At 59.3% G+C, this 21,090-nt stretch overlaps 6 protein-coding genes across 6 annotated transcripts; 3 read left to right on the forward strand and 3 right to left on the reverse strand.

Moving 5' to 3' along the window:
* Positions 1–2,781: 2,781 nt before the first annotated feature.
* On the forward strand, positions 2,782–3,542 carry PLICBS_000366 (uncharacterized protein; the record flags this gene model as incomplete). The annotated part of the gene is made up of 2 exons (XM_065599586.1): positions 2,782–3,174; positions 3,222–3,542. 2 exons carry the CDS (start codon positions 2,782–2,784, stop codon positions 3,540–3,542), a joined length of 714 nt encoding a protein of 237 aa, XP_065455658.1.
* A 1,538-nt stretch (positions 3,543–5,080) lies between these two features.
* On the forward strand, positions 5,081–8,173 carry PLICBS_000367 (uncharacterized protein; the record flags this gene model as incomplete). The annotated part of the gene is made up of 1 exon (XM_018318643.2): positions 5,081–8,173. The coding sequence occupies one exon, from the start codon at positions 5,081–5,083 to the stop codon at positions 8,171–8,173; it is 3,093 nt and encodes a 1,030-aa protein (XP_018184168.2).
* A 329-nt stretch (positions 8,174–8,502) lies between these two features.
* PLICBS_000368 (uncharacterized protein) lies at positions 8,503–8,885 on the reverse strand (the record flags this gene model as incomplete). The annotated part of the gene is made up of 2 exons (XM_065599587.1): positions 8,503–8,687; positions 8,843–8,885. 2 exons carry the CDS (start codon positions 8,883–8,885, stop codon positions 8,503–8,505), a joined length of 228 nt encoding a protein of 75 aa, XP_065455659.1.
* Positions 8,886–9,662: 777 nt separating this feature from the next.
* PLICBS_000369 (uncharacterized protein) lies at positions 9,663–11,785 on the reverse strand (the record flags this gene model as incomplete). Its single annotated transcript, XM_018318642.2, has 5 exons — positions 9,663–10,825; positions 10,900–10,971; positions 11,094–11,117; positions 11,174–11,400; positions 11,493–11,785. The coding sequence occupies 5 exons, from the start codon at positions 11,783–11,785 to the stop codon at positions 9,663–9,665; spliced, it is 1,779 nt and encodes a 592-aa protein (XP_018184167.2).
* Positions 11,786–15,756: 3,971 nt separating this feature from the next.
* On the forward strand, positions 15,757–16,560 carry PLICBS_000370 (uncharacterized protein; the record flags this gene model as incomplete). The annotated part of the gene is made up of 1 exon (XM_018318640.2): positions 15,757–16,560. The coding sequence occupies one exon, from the start codon at positions 15,757–15,759 to the stop codon at positions 16,558–16,560; it is 804 nt and encodes a 267-aa protein (XP_018184165.1).
* A 574-nt stretch (positions 16,561–17,134) lies between these two features.
* PLICBS_000371 (uncharacterized protein) lies at positions 17,135–19,030 on the reverse strand (the record flags this gene model as incomplete). The annotated part of the gene is made up of 1 exon (XM_065599588.1): positions 17,135–19,030. One exon carries the CDS (start codon positions 19,028–19,030, stop codon positions 17,135–17,137), a length of 1,896 nt encoding a protein of 631 aa, XP_065455660.1.
* Between the last annotated feature and the right edge of the window lie 2,060 nt (positions 19,031–21,090).

Consider the following 21,090-nt stretch of genomic DNA (forward strand, 5'->3'; position numbering starts at 1 on the left):
CCGTATTACCGATCAAGCCCTCTGGCCATCGGGTCTCGTTCTCACGTCTCACGGAGTGTCTGCGGTGTGTCGAACGCCCCCCCTCCCCCGCCGTGGATGTATTGAAACCCTGCCGCCGCCCACCCGCAGCAGGTACACGGCCTGTGCAACCTTCCGGCGGACATTAAAAGTCCCTCTATCGGGCTCTTTGCGTCACGGCTGCCCTGCGCACGCGCGGGGCGAGCGGGCAGATGGAAGAAGGGGGGGCGTGCAACACGGGGGTCGAGGGAGCTGTTGACGCGAGCATGGTGCGGATCACGCCACTGTAGTTGGGCGATTGCGAAACCAGAGCTTCTTTGGCGGCGCGGTTGCGCGGGCGGTGCGGGCTGGTGGTGGTGGTGGTGGTGGTGGATGTGGTGAGTGAGTAAGTGAGAGAGTGAGCGAGCGAACGGTGCAAGCGCTGGGCGAGCACGCAATCCCCACCGCCCAAGGCCTAATAGCAACCCCAGGTTGCGCAATTGCTTCAGATCCATAACTTTTTCTTAAAACGTCAGCGATTCCCCCGCAAAAAATTGCGGACGGATCGCCCTGGCCGAGACGGATTCCGATTCCAATTGGTGCGAGCTTGTTTGCCTTCCGACTTGGGCGGCGCGCCGCGCTCTGGCCTGGCCCCTCGCTCCTTGTCTGTGCTGGTGATCTTGTACGAGCCCATGCATGAGGTTGTGGTCTTTGGAGTGGTTCGGTGACACGGACGCAACGTCACGGCTCCCCATGTCTTGTCTTCGACTTCATTCCATGCTGCGGCATTGGTGCGCGATTCCGTCTTACACCGACACCTCCAGGTTGTCCCGGCTGAATTGTGATGCACTCTGCCTTCATGTGCTCCGCCGCGGCGACAGTTCGGTTGCCATCAATCGTTGATCTGTCCCGCCAAATCGCGTAAACCGGCTGCTTGTCTCAGTCGCGGATGGTGTAACGGTACCGTTGTACGAGCTCGATGCCCCGCAACTCATCGCAAGAAACTCCCGTCCCGTGCCTGTCCTTTCGTTCTGGGCCTGCTTCGTACGGACATTTTCTCCATGTGAGAGAGTCGCATGAGACGCGGCCCAGCTCCAACGGCGGCCGCGGTTGACCGCCGGCGTTGCAGCGAATGCAGATGATACATCAGACAGCCTGCCGAATCTTGGGCCCCATGTCGACTCCTCGATTGAGCCTTATTGCTCCGGTTGATTGCCTCATGCTCGCCGAGGGGACGTTTGCGCAGCAGCATCGCCTGATTGTTGGGTCGGGTTGTGGGCGAGTGTCGTCCAGCGACTGGCGCGAGCCAAGCTTATGGCGTCCAGGATCCGATGACGAGATCTCGCCCACGAGCCACCGCCCGCGGTCCGCTGCTGCCGACTCGGCAATCAACAAAAGGGCCAACGTAGTATTTCCGAGACTATCAATGCAGGAGAGAGTGCCGATGATGAATAATGGCGGGAGCGGTATCGGAATGTCGTCCTGCATGCACGGCTGACTCGCAGCGCGCACTGGCATCAACTCGTCGCCATCAATCACCAACATGCTCGGACGAGAAGCGCGCTTCACTCGGTTTCAAACAGTGAGTCACGCAATGATATCCCTGCATGCTTGCTCGCCTGAGCGCCTTTGTCGCGTGATGGCCTTTCGTCGATTGCAAAAGTCGGACGGCAAGGTGTCGCAGAGGTGAAAAAGACACATGTCAGGGCATACCTTCTCTCTACATGCAGCAAATGAGGCTCCAATCACCCACGATACGCTATCAGAGCATCGCAACTCTCGAAAGAGGGGCAATCTCATAGTCTCGTATCATGTTTTACTCTTCTTGGCCGGGTAATCAAGCGGACCTGCTGAAGCCAGCAGCTCGGTTGGAACGCGCCATGCCCTCAACGATCAGAGCCTGAGCGGCGACGTCGTCAAGTCAGAATACCCCCTTATATGGTCGTCTCCAGCACCCCGCACTTCTGCCTATGCAGCCTACCCTGCCCGCATTGGGCCTCTCTGCGTTTTGGTTGAGCACACTTTGTGCTGCCTTATTCTAGTTCTGTTCGGGACTCTGCCCAGCCTGGTCGGCGGCTCGGACTTGAGCGGCTTCGTCGCCAGCCCAGCATTGTCTTCGAGTTCCCAGGTGGCACTTGAGCCGGCGATGTGATGCTTCAGTCCCGCATACGAGATTCGTGGAAACAATGGGGAGAGGCACCCAGCGACTGCGACGAGCTGCCTCTCGCAATCGCGGTGGATGGCGCAAGTCTGCCCCAAATGCGTCGGCGCAACTGAATCCATTTTTGCGTGCGAAAGTTCAATACAGCACGCTTGATCAAGTATCTCATTGCTCTCTGTATGTTGTCTTTGTTGGCGTCAGCCATCGTTGCATGCCGTGCAACATGCGGACAGGGCTCCGTGAAGCGGAGGAATTACTGCCGACAGCTGGCGTCACCGCGACGTTGCCTGAAACTCAACATGAACATCCGAGAACAGATGAATGCCCAGCCAATTTCTCCAACACTGACTAGTTTCGCAACTCACGATTGACTGCACTGTTGAACGATAGCAAAAATGGCTTCGCATCCTCCTGGTCCGTGCTGTGCTGCCGGGAGAGCCTTCGAGTAGGTTGCCACAATCCTTGCACTCAACTTTCAAGCACCCAATCCATCATCAATCAATCGCAGCGGGCTGTCTACATGTTCAAAGAAGATGACCGAGAGATTTTGCTCCTCTTCGAGTGCAGCGAAGTGCAGATCCGCCGCTAAACCTACATGATATAGAGGCGAACCCACGGGTCGGATGATCAAGATCGGCCGCAACATCGATGCATACCTAGCTGAGGCTCAGGAGAGCAAGGCCCGAAAAGGCTGCGGAGTCCTATATTTACCTGATGTGCGGGGGATATGGCAGAACAGCAAGCTGATGGCCGACGGCTTTGCCGCGAGCGGATACACGACGCTGATTCCTGACCTATTTGACGGCGACTCACTGCCGGCAGATAGAACCACGGAGACAACAATCATCGACTGGATCAACCACGGCGTGCCTGGGAAACACCCTCACATAGCCGAATTCGTGGACCCGATTGTTGTGGCGGGGGTCGAGGCAATGCGGGCTATGGGTATCGCCAAGATTGCCGCCGCGGGCTATTGTTTTGGAGCCAAGGCAAGTCTACAAAGGACGAGCACGGACGTCCGTCAATCTTTCTTGCTTGCGCCATGCTTACAGGCGGCCCGCAGTACGTCGTGCGGCACTACAAGAGCGGAATCGATGCCGGATTCATCGCTCATCCGTCGTTGGTTCAAGAGCACGAGCTGCAGGCCATCACGGGCCCCCTTTCTATCGCGGCCGCCCAAAATGACAACATATTCCCCGCCGAGATGCGCCACACGTCTGAGGATATACTCGTGAAAACGGGACAGCGATACCAAATCAACTTGTACGGCGGCGTGGAGCATGGGTTCGCGGTGCGCCGCAACGTGGACGTGCCAGTCGAGGTATTCGCCAGAGACCAGGCGTTCCGACAGGCGGTGGCGTGGTTCGACGAGTGGCTCTCGTGATGGCCTTCATCGGACCGTCGTTCCCAATCCTTTGTGGCAGACAGATCGCGCCAATTCACTATCAGTTCTGGGGGTTCGCGCTCCACCAGGTGTATCTTGATACCATCGCGTTGCTTTGTGTTTCGGGATCAAAGCCGCACAGTTGGTCTGGCGCGGTTGGTTCGGACGGCGCTTTGGCGTCAATAAACGGGCGATGACGTCTGTTGCGTATCTGTGGCTGTGACTTGCGACGTGCGGGTCGGGTCCAAGTCAGTTGGAAAGCGTTGGTTCCAGGGGCTCTGAGGCCGCATGATAATTGTCTCAGGTGTCAAGCCAGAGAGGCCCACTGCGATCGCCGTCCCGGCCACAAGGAAGCATGGCGCTGCCGTGCCTTCGCTCAGGGGCACACGTTCGTGAACGATGCCGGGTGCTTTGTCCCTACCGGTGAAAGGATGTTTCGAGGAACACGTCAATGAATCGTCAAAGGCGGGTTCACGATGGAGACGGTCAAGGAGCGAGTCCTCCGATCGCACGTGATGACCGACCAGGTTCGTCCCCGGATTTCCGGATTCGGAAAGAGCGGCTGTCGCTGTCTTAGGCACCGGCGGGGGGGTAAAAACGGGGGCGTTGGCTGCTGGTGGAGCTCAGCTGGTCGTGCGGGTGCGGTGATTGGGCCGCTCGCCGGACAGACTCGGGGCTTCAGCGGTACCCCTCACTGTCTCGCAGCGGGCTTGTGTGCGTCGGTGGCTGCGATGGCCGTCCAGAGCCCGCCCGCCCCCGGTCGCAAGCCCCCCAAAGCCCCCCCCTCAAGCCCCCACTGTTTCGCTGTTTCGCTGGCGCTGAGGCGCTGAGGCGCTGCCCAAGTGCCATGGCTGCGCGCCCGCGCCGGCCGTGTTCAGCGGGGGCCAGCGGGTGGCAGCGGCGCGTACAGCTGCGAACACAGCGCTCGCTGGCGGCTTGGGGTGGCGTTCGACAGCAGAGACAGGCGAGACGGCGGCATGGGATTGGATCCCGTTGTGAATAGGCAACCCGGGAAGGCAACCTGAAAGGCAGGGCAGCACCAGCTCGCTCACCTTGCACCGAGCCGGCCCGTCTTCTCCTCTTCAGCTTCCTTGCCGTCGTGCCCGCTTTCCTCCCGTTCCTCCATCAACTTCCATCTTCGCCTTCACTTTTGCTCTCTGCCCCCAAACCTGCCGCGCATTGAACGTCACGCCTGCCGTAACCGCCTGCTTGCTTGCTTGCTGGATCGCCTTGCCAACCGCTGCTGCTGGCCGGCAGTCCGTGATACACTCCTCACCCGTCGGCCCTACGTCACCAACGCCGCGTCCACCCGAACACACCCGCCTCCGCTTCCTCAACCGCGCGACCTCGTCCATGTCACATGCAGCGATAGCTGTTCACGCCTGCGCCCTCGTACGTACCGACTTCTCCTTCTGACACTTGCTTCCTTCGACCAGTCTGCATGATACCCGTCGTCGCATTGCGGCCGTCTTGCTCACGCTTCCCAGCAGTGCCGATAGCCTCACCTGCGGGCTATTTGGCCACCTCCCGCCGTCGCCATGCTTCCAAGCGCGTCCGTGCCTTCGCCCCGCGCGAGGATCATCGTCATCGCTCAGCAGTCGTCGCGTCAGGCTCCCTTCGCCGCCGCCGGCACCTGCCTGGTGAGATCTCGGCGGAGCCAGCAGCAATGTCGGGCGTTTCGCTTCGGGCCCTGGTCGTCGCGCGCCGACTGCGGTGCGCAGCGTGACGCCCGACGCCGCCACCAGGGCATGCGCTACAAGTACATGGAATCTCTAAACCGCAACTTGTCGTGGGAGAACAGCCCCCGCCCCGATGATGCCGAGGCCGCCATGAAGAGCATCCTGACCCGCGGACTCGCCCGCCGGGCCACCCTCAGCGGCAGGTATTGCGACGCCGATTCGGTCAAGTCTTGGTCCGACGATCTGTCTGGGCTGCGCCCCGGAAGAAACATTGAGGACGTCGAGCGCGAGGCCATCGATCACCTGTTTGGCTCCAACAAAGCTCGGGCCAAGCACGGTGATCCGTGGATGCCCCTGCAGAACCTCCGCAGTTTTCTCCACTCGCAACGGCCCCCGGTCGACGTCACGCCAGAGTCCGTCCTGCACGCTACCACCACTGCGGGGGACCACGATAGTGGCATCGACCCCATCACGAACCGCAAGAGGGCCGCCACAGAGGAGACGCCTGAGACATATAATGACTTGTCGGGCTACTCGTCTGCTCCTCTCGATGACCCCAACGCCCCGCAGAAGCTTACCCCGGAGGAGCTGTCCAAGAAGTACAAGGATCTGGACAAGTACAAGCCGGTTAGCTGGAATGAGCCAGATGGCCTGCGCAAAACGACCCGCGAGGAGGACTCCAAGAACTACAAGGATCTCGACAAGTACTCGAATGTCAAAATCGACGATCCAAATGCAAAGCAGCCACTGAGTCCTGAGGAAAAGTCCAAGGAATACGACGATCTCGACAAGTACAAGCCCGTCTCTTGGAATGAGCCGGACGGTCTGCGAAAAGAAACACCCGAGGAGCGCTCGAAGCATTACGATGACCTTCACAAGTATGGCCCGGTGCGCTGGAATGAGCCAGATGGACTGCGCAAGCTCACGCCCGAGGAACTCTCCAAGAACTACAGTGACCTCCAGAGCTACGGCCCTGTGGCATGGAACGAGCCCGACGGTCTACGTAGACTGACCCCAGAAGAGGAGTCGAAAAAGTACACCGACCTTGCCGACTACAAGGAGGGTTTCGTCGCGAGCGACTCGATCCTGCAAGCCCATGAGGCAAGTCAGCAAGACACCACACCGAAAGCAGAACCGCTCGCCCCCAAGGTGGAGGTGCCTTTTGAAGACCCCAGCAAGCAATACGACGACCTGCACAAGTATGGACCGGTGCGCTGGAACGAACCGGATGGGCTGAGGAAGCTCACTCCCGAGGAGCTCTCCAAGAATTACGAGGATCTGCACAAGTACTCTCAATACGACAACAGCGGCCCAGCCACGCCCCGCATCCACCCTGAGGAGGCATCCAAACAGTACGAGGACCTGCCCAAGTACCGGGCCTTCCCCAACGCTGGTCCTGAAACGGAGCGCATCCATCCCGAGCTGGCTTCGAAGCAGTACAAAGACCTCTCGAAGTACCCGGCGGCCGGCTACGAGGAACCGAGCAGGAAGACGCATGTTCATCCGGAAGAGCTCACGAAGCATTACGAGGATCTCGACAAGTATAGGCCACGCAAGTTTGACTCCCCTAGCCGAAGGTACCCCATCCATCCAGAGGAGGCAACCAAATTCTATGCCGACTTAACACAGTACAAGCCTGTGATGCACAACGAGCCGGACGGAAAACCTGCAGCTGCGCCGGACGTCGTTGCAAACGGCTTGAAGGCTTTCGACTCGATTGGATCAAGGCCATCCGCGTCTGGAAGTTCTGCCGATGGGTCTGGTGCGACAGGAGACGATCCGCTGGGCTCCAGGACAGCCGACCAGATTCGAGCCGAGGTTCTCCGCAAGGTTCGCGACAGCAGCCAGAAGGGCAAGTTGGAAAGGGCCAAGTCTGAGCTTGAGCTCAACTGGGACGCCGAGTCCAAGGTTGCGCAAGACACAGTCGGTCGCCTCAAGAAGAAGACTGAGCCGGTTTTGACTGGCAACTATGTGCGCGACTTTCCCGAAGAGTTTGCGTCATCATGGAGCACAACCAACTCTCGCTCAAAGTCAACTTTGTATCCAAACAATCGCAGCGAAGACGGCCGGGAAGCAGCCGCACGTGTTACCGATCAGACCGTTGAGAGTGAGGACACGGAGTTCAGCTCAATGGACGAGAGCTTCCCCCAAGAGACTTCCAAGTTAGAGCCTGCTCTGAACCGGGGCGCCACTCGACGAAGGGCCAAGTTTGCTAGCCCTCGGGGTCTGGCGGGCCACGAGGATCATTACTGCAAGTTGCCTCGGGGTCTGCAGACGAGCTACGCGGAAGAGTGCAATGGAAAGCCCACATGGCCAACATTTGTCAAACACCACAAGGCCAAGGCGCCAAAGGAAACCCTCAATGCGTCCATGGACCAGGCCGAAGCGGAGCGCCCAGCCCTGTACAAGATCCTGGCGTATGACCCAACGACGCAAGCCATCACCATTGCCGAGACAACATCTGGTGTCCACGAAACGACTTCGTCCGAATCGCCCGCTGCGGTCCTTTTGCGCCTGTCCAACCCTTCCAAGTTTCTCCCACACTTCGCGCCACTTCAGTCGCAAGGGTATGAGATCGTGTCTGGAAGTGGCGACATGCTCGTTTTTCGAAAGGTCCGGCCGGGTTCGCCTGAATCAACGCTGGCGCAGGCCATGGGGGCCCCGGTCAACCCCATCGACATGATGGGCAAGCCGGTGACGGGTAACTTTGCCAGCCCGACGGGCTTTGTCAACTACGACGGGGTTGCCGGCGAGGGGGCCAAGCCGTCGCCTCCGCTGAGCGAGGAGACGTATACTGGTGGAAGGAAGTATCGAGGAAAGAAGAAGCGAAGCCTCGGCAGGAAGGTGGTTGTGGGCACTGTCTGGGTGGCCGGTATTGCATACGCCGTGGGTGTTTTGGGCGAGTACTTCTCGACGGGAGGGCTGGATGGCCTCGGCCCGAAGGGTCTGTGAACGTGTTTTTCGGAATACCCATTGCATGGGGATGGGCGGCGGCGAGCCGTCTGGCGACGAGCATTGACTGGGTTGGCTCAAGACGAGCAGCAGGGTGCTGTGCCAGGCGGGAGCAAGTCCTCACTCACCATTCTCTTTGTAGTTTAGGGATCACGGCGTACGGATATGGGATACAAGCGGGGAATTGATCAACTTTTATTACAATGAAAGCCAACACAGCAACGTGCCTTGCCTCGCCGTTCCAAGTGATAGCTCATGCTCCTTACGTGTACATTGCAGACCATTCATATCATCCTGCAAAACAAGCATTGTTCCCTCGCCAGCATCTCCTACTTTTCGGAAAACCCGGGCCCCGTCTTGACGCCATCGAGCGAGGACATTTGCAGCGCGTGCTTCTGGTCCTCTTTGCTCCAGCTCTGACGGCGGTCTAGACTAGGCTTCCAGGAATTGGCGTGGTCCATGGCGTGGGCGGCGTGGGCGTCTGGATGCGTGGGGGACGCGGCCTTTGCCTCCTCTACGGGCCGGTCAGCATACATGACAACCTTGAGTGTGTGCATGTACATGCAGGGAGGAGGAGGAGGAGGAGGAGGGCGGGAGCTTCTGGCGCGGGCCGGGGGGGGCCATGAACGAGACTGGGGACGACGGCGGAGGGAGCGGTTCGCTGCTGACCTTTGGTGGGGTGGATGGGCATGCTGGTGGCCGACGAGGACATTGTTCGACTGTGATGCTTTTGCAAACGTCGGATTGGAGTCTCGGGTTGATTGCTATTCGCGTAGGTGAAGAGCAGTGGCGATGCAAAGTCGAGGTTGCGCTCGAGGGCGAGGCGACATGCCCCGTTGCTCCTACTTGTTACATATCTGCCTGCTGCTGCGCTGCGGCGGCGGCTTGCCTGCGGCGGGATTGAGTTGCAGCCGCATGCCAGCAACGGGGGGGCGTTTTGTTCGCCACTGAGGAGGGGAAGGCGGCCGCCGGGAGGGAGCGTTACCGTGGGGCGGGGGGAGCGGGAGCAGCAGCGAGTTAGCACAGAGTGGTTTGTGTGTGTGGCCCTTGAAAGTGGCTTGCAGCTGAGGTGGGTGAATTGGATGCGGGTGGTGTGATCCTGCCCGAGATATATCGAGAGCAGACGATTGAATCGGTGATTCGGGCGTCTTATTCGCCAATGGGGATGGGTGCTGTGAAGGACGCGCCGGTTCTCGGCGTCGTGTGCTTCATGTTGGGAAGACAGAGCTGCGCCTTGAGCTTGGGTTGTCAATAGTGAGTTCAATCAATAGGTAGCAAAGCCATGTTACGAGGTCACAAGCTTGAGAGAAACATCAATTCTATCGACAGATGACTATCTACAAGAAGGAAAAAAACGCCAATTCAAAGCTCACGGGACTTCTAATGCCCGCCCAGCAACCCGCTTTGTGTGTCATAAATCATAATTAGCCCCGAGCACGCTCATGAACCCCAATCAATAACACAATGGTAAAGAAAACGCTCTCGTACGCTACCAGGCCGTTGATCCTGAGGCCCGGCGCGGAAACATCTCGTCGAGCTTGTCGCTCCAAGTGAGGTTGTCCTCAAGCTCCGTATCCGATCCATAGTCCGTCTCCTGTGCCGGCACCGGCGGCGGTGGTGGCGGCAGGTCCTTCTTCCGCGTGTCGACCCATCCCGAGAAGAGAGCCGCGACGAACAGGAGCACGCCCATCACTGCAGTCAGGTAGAAGACCTTTGTCACGCTCGCCGAGTAGGCGCCAACCACGTCGGCGAGCTTGTCGAGCGGGACCCCGGCCTTGCGCACGCCCGACGCCCCGGCGTTGAGGATGGCGTCGACGTCGACGCCGGGCACCCGGCGCGGCAGCTCCGCGCGGAACGTGGTCGTGAAGACTACTTGCGCGAGGGTCAGCAGGACGGACCCGACGAGGTACTGCGAGAAGATCATGAGCGATACGGCCAGCGGTAGCGTCTCGGCCGGCACGGCGTGCGACATCCCGAGGTAGCCCGCCTGCACGGCGAGGCCGCGCCCGACTCCCAGGGCGACCTGGTAGCCCGCCCAGGCGACCACGTCGGAGGACGGCGTGAGTGTCGTGAAGAGAGCCCCGGCGAGGGCGATGATGGCGCCACCCGCCGCGGCGAAGGGGAGGTAGTAGCCGACCTTGCCAACTAGGGCCCCCACGATGATGCTCACGACCAGAGACGGGATGACATTGGGCAACAGGTGCACGCCGCTCCATATCGGGCTATCCCCCTTGATTGTCTGGAAGTAGATGGGAAGCCAGTACGTGGAGACGAAGCTGGCGCCCATGACGGACAATGTAACGCCGCAGCAGGCCACGACGATGCGGTTGAGGAACAGCCGCGGCGGGATGAGCGCCGCGTCGCCCATGTAGCAGATCCAGCCGGCAAAGGCGGCGCCCAGGACACCCGCCGTCCAGAAGAGGCCGATGAGGACGGTCGAGCCCCATGCGTAGTCGCCGGCGCCGCCCCATTCCAGCGCGACGAGCAGGAGGGTGACGGCGGGGGCGATGAGCGCGAAGCCCACGAGGTCGAGCGTGCGGTGCAGCGTCGGGAGGATGGAGCGCACGGGCTTGAGCGGCGAGGGGTTGGTGAGCTTGACGAAGGCGGTGCCGGCGAAGATGAGGGCCCCGAGCGGGAGGTTGATGTAGAAGCCTGTTGCGGGACGTGTCAGTCAGTCTTCCTCCTCTGGGGTCTGGTGGTTCTGTACGGCTTCAATGCTGACTTACACCACCGCCAGGAGAGCCTCTCCGTGAGGACGCCGCCGATGATTGGGCCACTGACGAGGCCGAGCTGTCCAACTGCACGTTTGTATGATCAGCTGCTGCACATACTATCGACTGTCTCAAGCCTAGTAATTATTTTCGGCGCCTTGGCTTCGGAATGAAGGCGGTCGTTGTTCCTGAGACCAGGATCGACTTACATCCCATCATGATCCCGGTGCAGACTTCACAACCCGTTAGCTCAACGCTCACTCGCGTCCAGAAGCTCGGAGTTACTCACGCGCTCGTGACTCGGGCTTGATACACGACCCGACAATGATCATGCCGCCGGTGTACATGCCCGCAACCCCAAGGCCAGCAATGACTCTCCCGACAATGAGGATCAAGGACGAGTTGGCGACGGCGCACACCACGGAGCCGACCTCGAAGACGAAGAAGAAGGAGAGGTAGACGACCTTCATGTTGAAGAGCGTGAAGAGCTTGCCCACGAGCGGCTGGAGAGCGGCACTGTTTGAGCGATGAAACTCGAGTCAGCACAGCCATGTCTGTCGAGGCATACAACGTGAAGTATTCCACAGATCTGCCATGAGCCAACGCACCTCGAGAGCTGGTAGGCGGCGCCATACCACCCGACGTCTTTGAGCGAGTGAAACTCGGATGTGATGCTCGGGACGGCGGTCGAGACGATGGTCGAGTCGAGGAGCAGCAGGAACGCGGCCAACGTGATGGACGTGAGGACGATCGGGACCTGGACGCGGGTGAGGTACTGCGGCCCCGTCGCGGCCGGGTCTTGCGCCTTGTCGGGAGAGTTGATGGTGCTCGCCCAGTGATCCGGAATCTCCTCCCAGATCTTGCCGGTCCGCCGCTGCAGGATGATGCTGCTTTTTCTCATGATGGCATGAGCCTATGATCGAGCCAGGTGATGCACGCAGTCCAGATTTACACAAGACTCGTCTAAAGAGGAACTCCTCGCATGCCAGGAGGTTTTATCGTCAACCCGCTGGCAGAGGCCGCTCCGTCTACTCCTTATGTGCCGACATGCAGCTACAGTCAACTCTGGCAGGGCCTCCTCTCCCTCCTCCTCTTCGAGCTTGAGCCATCATTCAATGTTTGAAGCCTGGCCCCCCCATCTCCGTGACTACGTACGTCTGACCCGAGTGCACGAGCCATTGATGATGCGCATTGCACGCGGGAGCAAACGGCATGAGACTGGTACCGAGGGCGTTTACCCACCGCCGGGCCCCTCATGCGGTCAAAACGACGGGTTAGAGACACGACGTTTCTGCCGATGCAGTGCCCAAAATATCACCACGGGAAAAGGGTGGTCGGCGCCGGGGGGCAGTCTGTGCTCTGCCGGAGGTGCTGCAGGTCGTGAAACAAGCACGGCTCGGGAGTCAGACGGCATCAGATCGAATTGTGCGAAACGGCCTTTTGGGGGTTTTTGAGTGCAGAAAAGTTGCCAGGTGGAGGTGACTGATGACTTCAGGCTATTGGAGTCGTCATTTGGGTAAGCTTCCTGCTGTGCGATGTTGAACCAGACTTCACCCCTTTAAACGGCTCCTCCATGCGACTTGACCAAACATTGAACGTGAAGAATACGACGACAGCGCAATAGCACTGCCATGAGTCAGTATCTCCGAATATAAGTGCCTATGGCGTGCATTTCCAGTTTCGGCCTATGCAAAGAAAGCAAAAGTTCGTGTCCCGGTTGCGGGTGGCGTGGACTCCTAACATGAAGTCGCCGCGATGCGATGTGCGGGCCGGTCCCAGGTGCATCATTGCATGCCGCCGGGTGTATGTACTGTACGTGGCTGCCTGCAGCCGCCGTTTGCGATCATCAAAGCAAGTGACCTAACACGAATCTCGTTCAGGAATGTATCAATACCTGTTATGCTTTATTGTATTGCTGGGCCTTATGTATGTTAGCCGAGTCAGCGAATGCACCCTGCGGTGCTTCCTCGGCGAGCCTCAAACCAGCGCAGAGTTAACATGGAGGCGTTCCATCAAATGCAGCCGACACTCAAGGAGGACACATGCAACCCGCGCGCGCGGACCCGAGAGAAGGGAACTCAGCCGGCGGCCGCGCCGCTATGTCCGACGGGCGTTATGCGGGAGCGCAGCCTGGTGTCCCGGGCGGGATGGACTAGATGTACGGAACGTGAACGCTCGGCCGACGGTTTCAGTCCCGTGCGCATGTTGATGCGGCATATGCGACTCTATTCATATTTGAGTTGCGGGCAGTCCATGTTGACTATTGACTTTTAATCTGGGGAGACCAACTCCATCGCAATTGCTGAGCCCAATACTCCATTCAACTGTCGTAGTGTCTCTAGATTAGCTGTCTGTGACTTTCTTTGAGAGTGCATCATCTCGAATGTTGGTGTACGACTTCCTCAGCAGAGGCCAAATCCGACAAAGCAGTTCTCAGTCGCAAGGGCATCGTCCTGGCAGAGTCTAACTCCCTCGTCGGCCATGCCTTGGTTCCTGGACGCTGACTTTTGCCCTCCGAATTTCTTTTACAAGGTTGCTCAATACGTCATAGCTTCAAGTAAACAAACGCAAAGGCAGCTAATTTCGCATTAATCACGCATGCTGTGTGTCAATGCGTTCGCATCTCCAGGCTACAAGGAGTAGTCGTTGCGCAGTATGTTAGGCAGGCCGTGCATCGCATGAGGCGTTTCCACGCGCCCAGGTCTCGGCATGGTAGCATTGTTTGCCGCGGCGCCAGTTCAATGCTCTGGCTCGAACTCTTCAGTCGGTAGTTGAGGGCCTCATCATCTGGTGATCAGGAAAGCCAAAGGGGGCATGTCTACAGTATACATGTAGGAGTTGTCGTCCCATGCGCAGCGGACTAGCTTATGGACGAGTTCTGCCGTCGGCTGGAGTAACAGCGGTCGAGACCTTGAGCCCAGCGACCATATCTCAAAAGTTTGGCACAGTTCAGGAAGCCGCTATCAGTAGACAGGGCTACGTCAAGATGAGTGAGAGCGAGCGAGCGACCGAGACTCGATTTAGCCTGTACATCGTGGTCGTAAGTAAGCTTGCCCGACTTTGTTGGAGGCAATCTATGCCTCACAGATAAACAAGATGGCTATGCGACCACCGTCAGCTTACGAGCGAACCTTATGCTCCGCCACACGCGTGCATTGCCTAGATCCGCTGCGGCTTTACAGTGCCTCAATCGAGGGCCAAATGGGCAGCTACGCGTATAACACTATTGGTGGACTTTGTGTGTTTCTCGCGGCCCCATTTCAATTTCTTGCCGAGATGCCTGGAGAAGGGGTTTCGTCCGAGAGAGGTCAGCTCGACGATGCCCCAATTCGCGTCAATCGCATCTGCACCGTTGGCGCGGGGTTTGGTCTGGGGAAACGCTTCACACGAGCCGCAGATGACGGATATCGCAGTCTGACTGATGGCGTGACCGGACTCACTTGGCATTGAATTCAGGTTAATGCCTCCCCCGTTGATGATGGTCACCTGGCTTATGTTGACAACACCCGTGTTGCGGTCCTCATTTGATACGACGCTGCGGCTTTGTCGGCCTGTAGTTCTTGGCATTCGTGGAGAGACACGAGGGCGAGTAGCACCAGATGCCGTGCTCTTGTCACCCCATTGGCGGGGCGCCACGTTGAGCGACAAGATGACGTGGGAGAACTGGCAAGAGTCTCGAAGTTGATTATCGTGATTCGAGAAACTACATTGTTGCAACTCGCTGATTGAACGTCATCGGGAGGCGACACCTGGCTATGGTATTGGGCTCTGTGTATAAGGAGAGATTGCAAAGGTCATGGTAATCGGCATGTCGGCCACCGTCACGATCCGACCTCAGCAAAAGCGACCCAGCTCAGCCTTGGGTAAAATGCGAAAGGGTCTTGGAGAGGGATTGCACGAAGCAATTGTGGGCTATAAGCCATAACTCTATGTTATGTTAACCAGCACGACCCCGTTATAATGCAATCCTCCACCCCAGGAACTCTGGCAGATACTGGCAACAACACGAACTGAATCGGTCGATAGGCTTAAAAGTCCGACGCGGGATCTCGAGCCCCGCCGTGCGGCTCATCTTTCTGGTCCGGGCCGACCAAGCTTCGTCTTGGGCCAGATTCTCCTTCCCACATGGCGGTGTGTTGATTGGAGCTTCGTGAGACAGGATATCGACAGCACATCTTGGCGGTCAATGGCCAGACAGGGCCGAGCCGCGCGTAATCGACCATATTCGGACGCTTAACTTCTTTTCTCGGGCTTGGTTGAAAGTAAATGGGGTTTCGCTCCGAGTAACAGTACGTGAGCTGATTCACCAGACGGAAACGGCCCTCGACATCAAATGAGCAATTGCCGACTCGACGCGATTCCAGGGCCCGCCGAGCCAAAACCGGGCAGGCCCGAAACGCACGAGACGAGCGACAAGGCGGAGCCGCAGCCCAGTCTCCGCCATATGCAGCAGTTGGCAAATCCCGACAGGCCAAACGCGCGACGCTGCGTGGGTTGAGGTTGCATTCTGAGTCTGCAAGTGCCCTCCGTAAGCGCTAACTAGCCCTCAACTCCGGGACCACGTCTTGAGCGGTCTTGGGCGCGTCGCCACCGAGGCATGAAGGGGGGCGTGATTCCACGCGCCGGGTGTGTGTGAGACGGATGGGAGTCAGCTGACGGGACCTTTTTCGTGGTTCTCTTTGCAGCTGTTAAAGAGGGCCGGCGTGCCTCGTCGGCATCGCGAACGTAGGTTGTTGACCCTCGGACACGCTGCAAGCCATCGCCGCCCCCCCTAGCATCCGCCAAGGTCCACAGGGCAAGATTCCCGTCCCACGGCCCCGTCCGCCCCCCAAGCGCCAGACAGAGAGAGGAGAGAAAAGGACCATCACCAACATGGCCGTCGAGAAGCAGCTCCCTGACCGGTTCGAGATCCGCGTCCTGGAGCCCAAGCACCTGGAGTGGGCAGCGGCCATCGTCTCGCACAGCAACCTCTTCCACTCGCCCGTCTGGCCCGTCATCTACCCGGAGCTCAAGGCGAAGCGCGCGTACGCCGCGCAGAAGGAGGCGCGCTACCTCGTCAACCACCAGATCGAGTCGGGCTACTCGCTGGGCGTCTTCGACAAGGAGTACCAGTTCAAGCGGCCCGAGTCGGCGGCCACGGGCGGCGCGCTGTACTGGGACGAGGCGGACGAGGACGCCAGCGGGGCGACGCTGCTGGAGCAGATGGACTTTCCGCTCGCGTCCGTGGCGCTGGCCTACGATAGCTTCAACCAGCTCGACATGGGCAAGATGGCCGGGCTGATCGAGGTGCTGCCCGTGTTTCAGACATTTTACACGATCCTCGGGTCCAGGGACAGGCGCGACCCGGAGGCGTGGAAGGCAAAGGCGCCGGGCGAGGTGCTGTTCCGCAACGCGACGAGCACGCGGCATGACTATGAGGGGATGGGCATCATGGGCATCACGGCGCGGTACATGATGCGCGAGATGGCGAAGCAGGGCTTCCGTGGGATCCAGATCGAGTGTGCGGCCGACGCCGTCAACTATGTGTGGAGCAATCCGCCGGCGCCCTTCAAGGGCGAGGTGGTGAGCGACTTCGACATGGGGACCTATGAGGAGGAGGGCGAGGACGGGCAGAAGAGGAATCCGTTTTATCCTTCGAAGCAGCGGGCGACCAAAGTATATTGTACGCTGAAATGAAGATAACTTGGAATAGACGTCCCAGCAAGTACTGTTTTCCCTCATGTTATCTTTATTATCCTTGACTTGTCGGCCGGCACGGTTGCTTAGGGGGGCCCGGGTTCAGGGGCATCGGGTTTTGCCCGCTCTTGCGACTCTACTCAGGGAAACCTCACAGGTAGGGCGAACAGGCTACCAAGCATTTGTTATATTGCCATTCGAATGGCACACAGCATCCTCATCCGCTACCGTACAGGGTCGAGAAGGTATAAAAACACACAAAAGCCCTTCATCTCAACACCGGCGTCTCTCGTCTTTCCCCCGTCCGCCCTCCCCTCTCCACCGACAATGGTAAAATTTGTCAACGGCGGGAGCGCTTCAACACCAGAAAAGCTTCCAGCAGCTTTACCTTCCTGCCCACTTCGTTAAAACCCCTCTTCATAATAGATAGTTGACAAAACATTCGACGCCTCGGGCTATGCAGGTTCTTTTCTCTCTCCTCGCTCTCGAGTCTCGAGATGGAAACGACACGGAGCAAACATTGGACAAGGGAGTAGTGCGGGTATATGTACACTGAAGAGATGGCCAGGGCTGGCTATGGGTCACGGCGCACGACGCTGGTCAAAACGTCAAGGAGTGCGCGGACGCTTCCAGTAATATTGCTGCGCGACCGGGTCAGCATATTGTGGTTGGAAGGATGAGAGGGGGTTATTACTTTGTGCTGCTTCCTGCAGTTTCGCAGGCTCGGCTTGCGCAGCCCGTCCACCACAGCCGCCCGCCGCTGCTCGTCGCCATCGTGCTCGGGTACGTAGTAGTACTCGCTCTCGAGTGCCTTGCCGGCAGCGTCCTTACCCTGGCGGCGGATGATACCCACGCAGGGCGTCGCCTCGATGGCCGTGCGCAGCAGGTTGGGCGTGAGGCTCGGGTCGGTCTTGGCCTCGGCGGGGAGGTTCTGCATGATGGTGGAGAGGGGTGTGGACGAGAGCCGCGAGAAGGCCAGCTGGTTGATGACGTGGTTGACGATGCTCGGATCGAGCTCCTCGACAGATGGCAAAGCATCAACTGCCGCATCTTCCGTCTCGTGCTTGACCTTGGGGGTGGGTGAGCATGGGATCTCGCCAGCTCGGAACGTTTTCATGGGCGGCACCGAGCGTTTCTTGATGGGCGAGCCTGGCAGCGACGGTGCCTGCAGACTCTCGCCAATGGAGCTGAGCGTCTCGCCAGACGATGCACTTGCGTTGCTGCCTGGGCGAAGTCGCGGTGCCGCCGCCAATCTGCTGACCTTGGGGGACTTCGTCGTTATCGAAGCCAGTCTGCCAGAGATGTCTGCGCCAAAGGGCCCAAAGGAGTGCACAATGGGGTCGTTCTCTTCATCCGGGTCGTGCTCATCATCTTCAGGGTCGCTAAGATCGCTTGAGAAGCTATTGGTGGCTTCCGTCTGCATGCTCGCGCCAGCGTCCACGACGGCCTCGCCCCTGGGCTCAGGTAGCTCCGGTTCATCTTCGTAAATCTCGATGCTGACCTGCTCCTCCGCTGCTGCCCTTTCGCGACTGCCCGTCGGCAGCAAGCCCTGCAGGCGCTGCGAGCTCGTCAGATGGCCGCTCGTGCCAGTCGGGGTCGGGCTCTCGGGGGACGCGATGCGCGTAGTTCGACGAAGGGGGGAAGACTGCAGCAGCGAGTTTGCCCGGGCATGACGAGACCTCGGCGGCGAGTCGTCCCAGCTCGAGTCGGAGAGGTTAGCCGCGGTATCGGCTAGGGCGACCCTCCGCTTGGGCCACTGGATCATGACGCGCGCGTCCAACACGTCGACAAGGACGTCGGTGCCCTCGGTCTCGCTAGTGAAGCTATCGCCCTTGAACAGCTCCCACGTGCGGCCCTGGCAGTGAAGCTTGAGCCCGTTCCAACCGGTGCAGAGGATCTCGAGGCGGTTCGCCTGCAGGGGATTTGCCGCGGCGACATACCGAGCCGTGAGGTGGACACGCGAGACGAGGCGGTTGGCAGACAGCTGGAACTGCGATGAGTTGCTGGATCGGCCCATGGCCACGGCCTCGCCGTTCTCTGGAAGCTCAACGGCGGGCACGGCGGAGAGGGGGGCGCGGTGCTGGTGGTGGTGGTGGGCGCGCTCCGACGGTGAGGCGTCGGCACTGTCAACGACGACGCCATCTGAAGCTTTCCGGCGAAGGAAGCTCGCAGGGCGTCGAAGGGGCGAGCTTGAAAGAATGCCCGTGCTTGACGTCGGCACAGGAGTTGGGTATTTATGCGCGCCAGAGCTGCCCGTATTTTGGCGCTTGACGGGACGCGGTAGGCCCGGGGAGGACGAGAGCGGTTCAAACGGCGGCAGCAGAGCCGGGGCAGGTCTCTTGGTGCCAGACGCGTTGGCAGACGACGAGTTCAATGTTGAATTCGAGGCCGAGCCGGGCACGTTGGAGCTGGCGGCTGGCAGCGTGGGCTCACCCGCTGCATCCTGCAGCCGCGCAGGAGGCGAGTCCATGTTTCCCTCGCAGACGCCGTCACGTTTTATTTTCGCGTCGTGTCGTTGTTCGTCAGAAGCGAGTGATCATTTCCAAGTCCTCGGGGCGTGGCGGAGCGTGGGCTTTTGATCTGTGCCGCGTCAGTATGGGCATGAGGCGCGTCTCGTGATGGTGCCCGCACCACCACCAAATCACCACTTACACGCGCCGCACTCCTCTCTGCAGAACGACGGAATATCCTTGAGAGGAACGAGTGTGAGCTTGAACGAGTGATTCCCCGTGCAAGGGCCGTAAGACAAGGAGGAAACAAAAAATAAAATACTACAAGGTTAGGGCAGACAAGCAGGCCGCAGAAGTAGGTCGCTCGGCAAAAGAGACAAGGGCTGGGTAGGCGGGAGGAGAAAAGAGGTCGGGAGGGAGGTGGCCCGCCAGGTATTTGAACGGGCGGGTGGGTTTTCTCGACACGAACGCGCCTGACGCTTCGCGTTGGCGTTGGCGTTGTGCATTCATAAGGCGGCCCTAGGCGCTGCGCCGGTGCATAAGTCGGGCGGGCTACAGCGGGCTTCAGCGGGCGATCAGCGCTGTGACGTCGGGTCGCGCGCGGGGATCCGTGGATGCGAGCGAGTGCTGTGAGCCGGGCGTGTTTCAGCGAGGCGACAGCGCTGTGGCGTGGCTGCATGGGGGAGCAACGCCCTGTAGCACACGTCTACAGTGGCGCACTTTGAACCCTTCAGTGGCCCAAGCCCCCAGTTCACGACCCTGGAACCCGCTACCCAAACTTGCCAGTCTCAAAGCAAATTCGATGTCGTCCAGTCCCCTTCTCACTCATCAAATAAACGACCCGTGAAAAGAAAGCAAATCCCCGAGTCAGTCTTGGACTCATTCGCTTGCCCGTTGCTCCTGCAGGCCGCAGCAGAAACACGCGCCGCCCCGTTGAGAAGGCTCCATTGTCCACGATATGCGTCGGGTGTGCCGCTTATCCCAGTCCAGCCTCCTCAGACACGTCTCCACACGCAGACCGCGTCGCTGGCCACTGAACTGACCTGTACCTGGGCCGCGGCTTTCTTCCTCGCCGTTCCCGTTTCGGGTCCCCGTGCCCTGGCCGCGAGACCCTTTTCGATCTGGCCATTGATTGGATTCTTGAGGGGGGCCATTTTCTTACCCGTCACTGGCGGGCACGCACGTAACGTGAGTATGCAATCTTGCTGGTGCGTTGCCTGACCTGTTCGGGGCATGCAGGTCTCGTGTGCTGCCGCGTTTTGCGATGCGCGCAGGCGAGCCCTCGCTTGGAGTGATTGTGCGTGCCACCCCAAGTCGTTCCCGGGTCTGCTCTGCTTCTCTTGTTCTGTTCCCTTCACTCTACCCACCCACACATTCTTTGATGCCCTCAAGCCCTGTTCAAAGTCAGGGTGCACGCGTAAAGTGCTTGCTTGCTCGCCCGCCCCCACCGTGAATCATGCTCGAACCATGACGTGCAGCCCACCACCACCACCACCTCCTTGCGTTTGACTTTCGTTCCAACGGCGTGCATTGTGCACTCAGTAGCAGCTGCCTCTGGGACAGGGCGTTTTCCCAAGCTTTAATGTGCGTTCATCACCCCTTGGCTCTGCCAATCGTGATCGCCGAAGTGCAGACATCGTCATGCAGCCAGCGCAAATGGCTTCACGCCGCCGAGGTCACCCGTGAACCCGAAATTCTGGCGTGACGTTCCAACATTGCGGCAGAGCAAGCATGCACGAGCGCCCAACACCCGCGGAGCTGCAATTTTGCTCTGCCAGTCCCCGTTTTGGTGCAGGACGCGTCCTTAGCGTGGCGGTGAGGGCGTCGCGATCTTCCTTGGCCAAGGTTACCCTGGAGGTTTTGGGGGCAAATGAAATGGCAGTTCAACGCACCAACAACACGTCCTAGGGGCCTGAGGTGGTCGGCGGAATATAGCCTGCATTTTGTGACGCCAAAGGTATATCCATTTTGTGTGTATCTGGTCCTTGCATGTCTTGAAAACAGGACTCGGGGAGTCGAGATCCTTGTGTAAGTCACCGGTGTCAATGAGACAATCGTGAGGTCAGCCCTTCGGAGTAAC

Source organism: Purpureocillium lilacinum (genome assembly GCF_023168085.1).
Source record: "Purpureocillium lilacinum CBS 284.36 DNA, scaffold_1, whole genome shotgun sequence".
NCBI classification, from domain to species: domain Eukaryota; kingdom Fungi; phylum Ascomycota; class Sordariomycetes; order Hypocreales; family Ophiocordycipitaceae; genus Purpureocillium; species Purpureocillium lilacinum.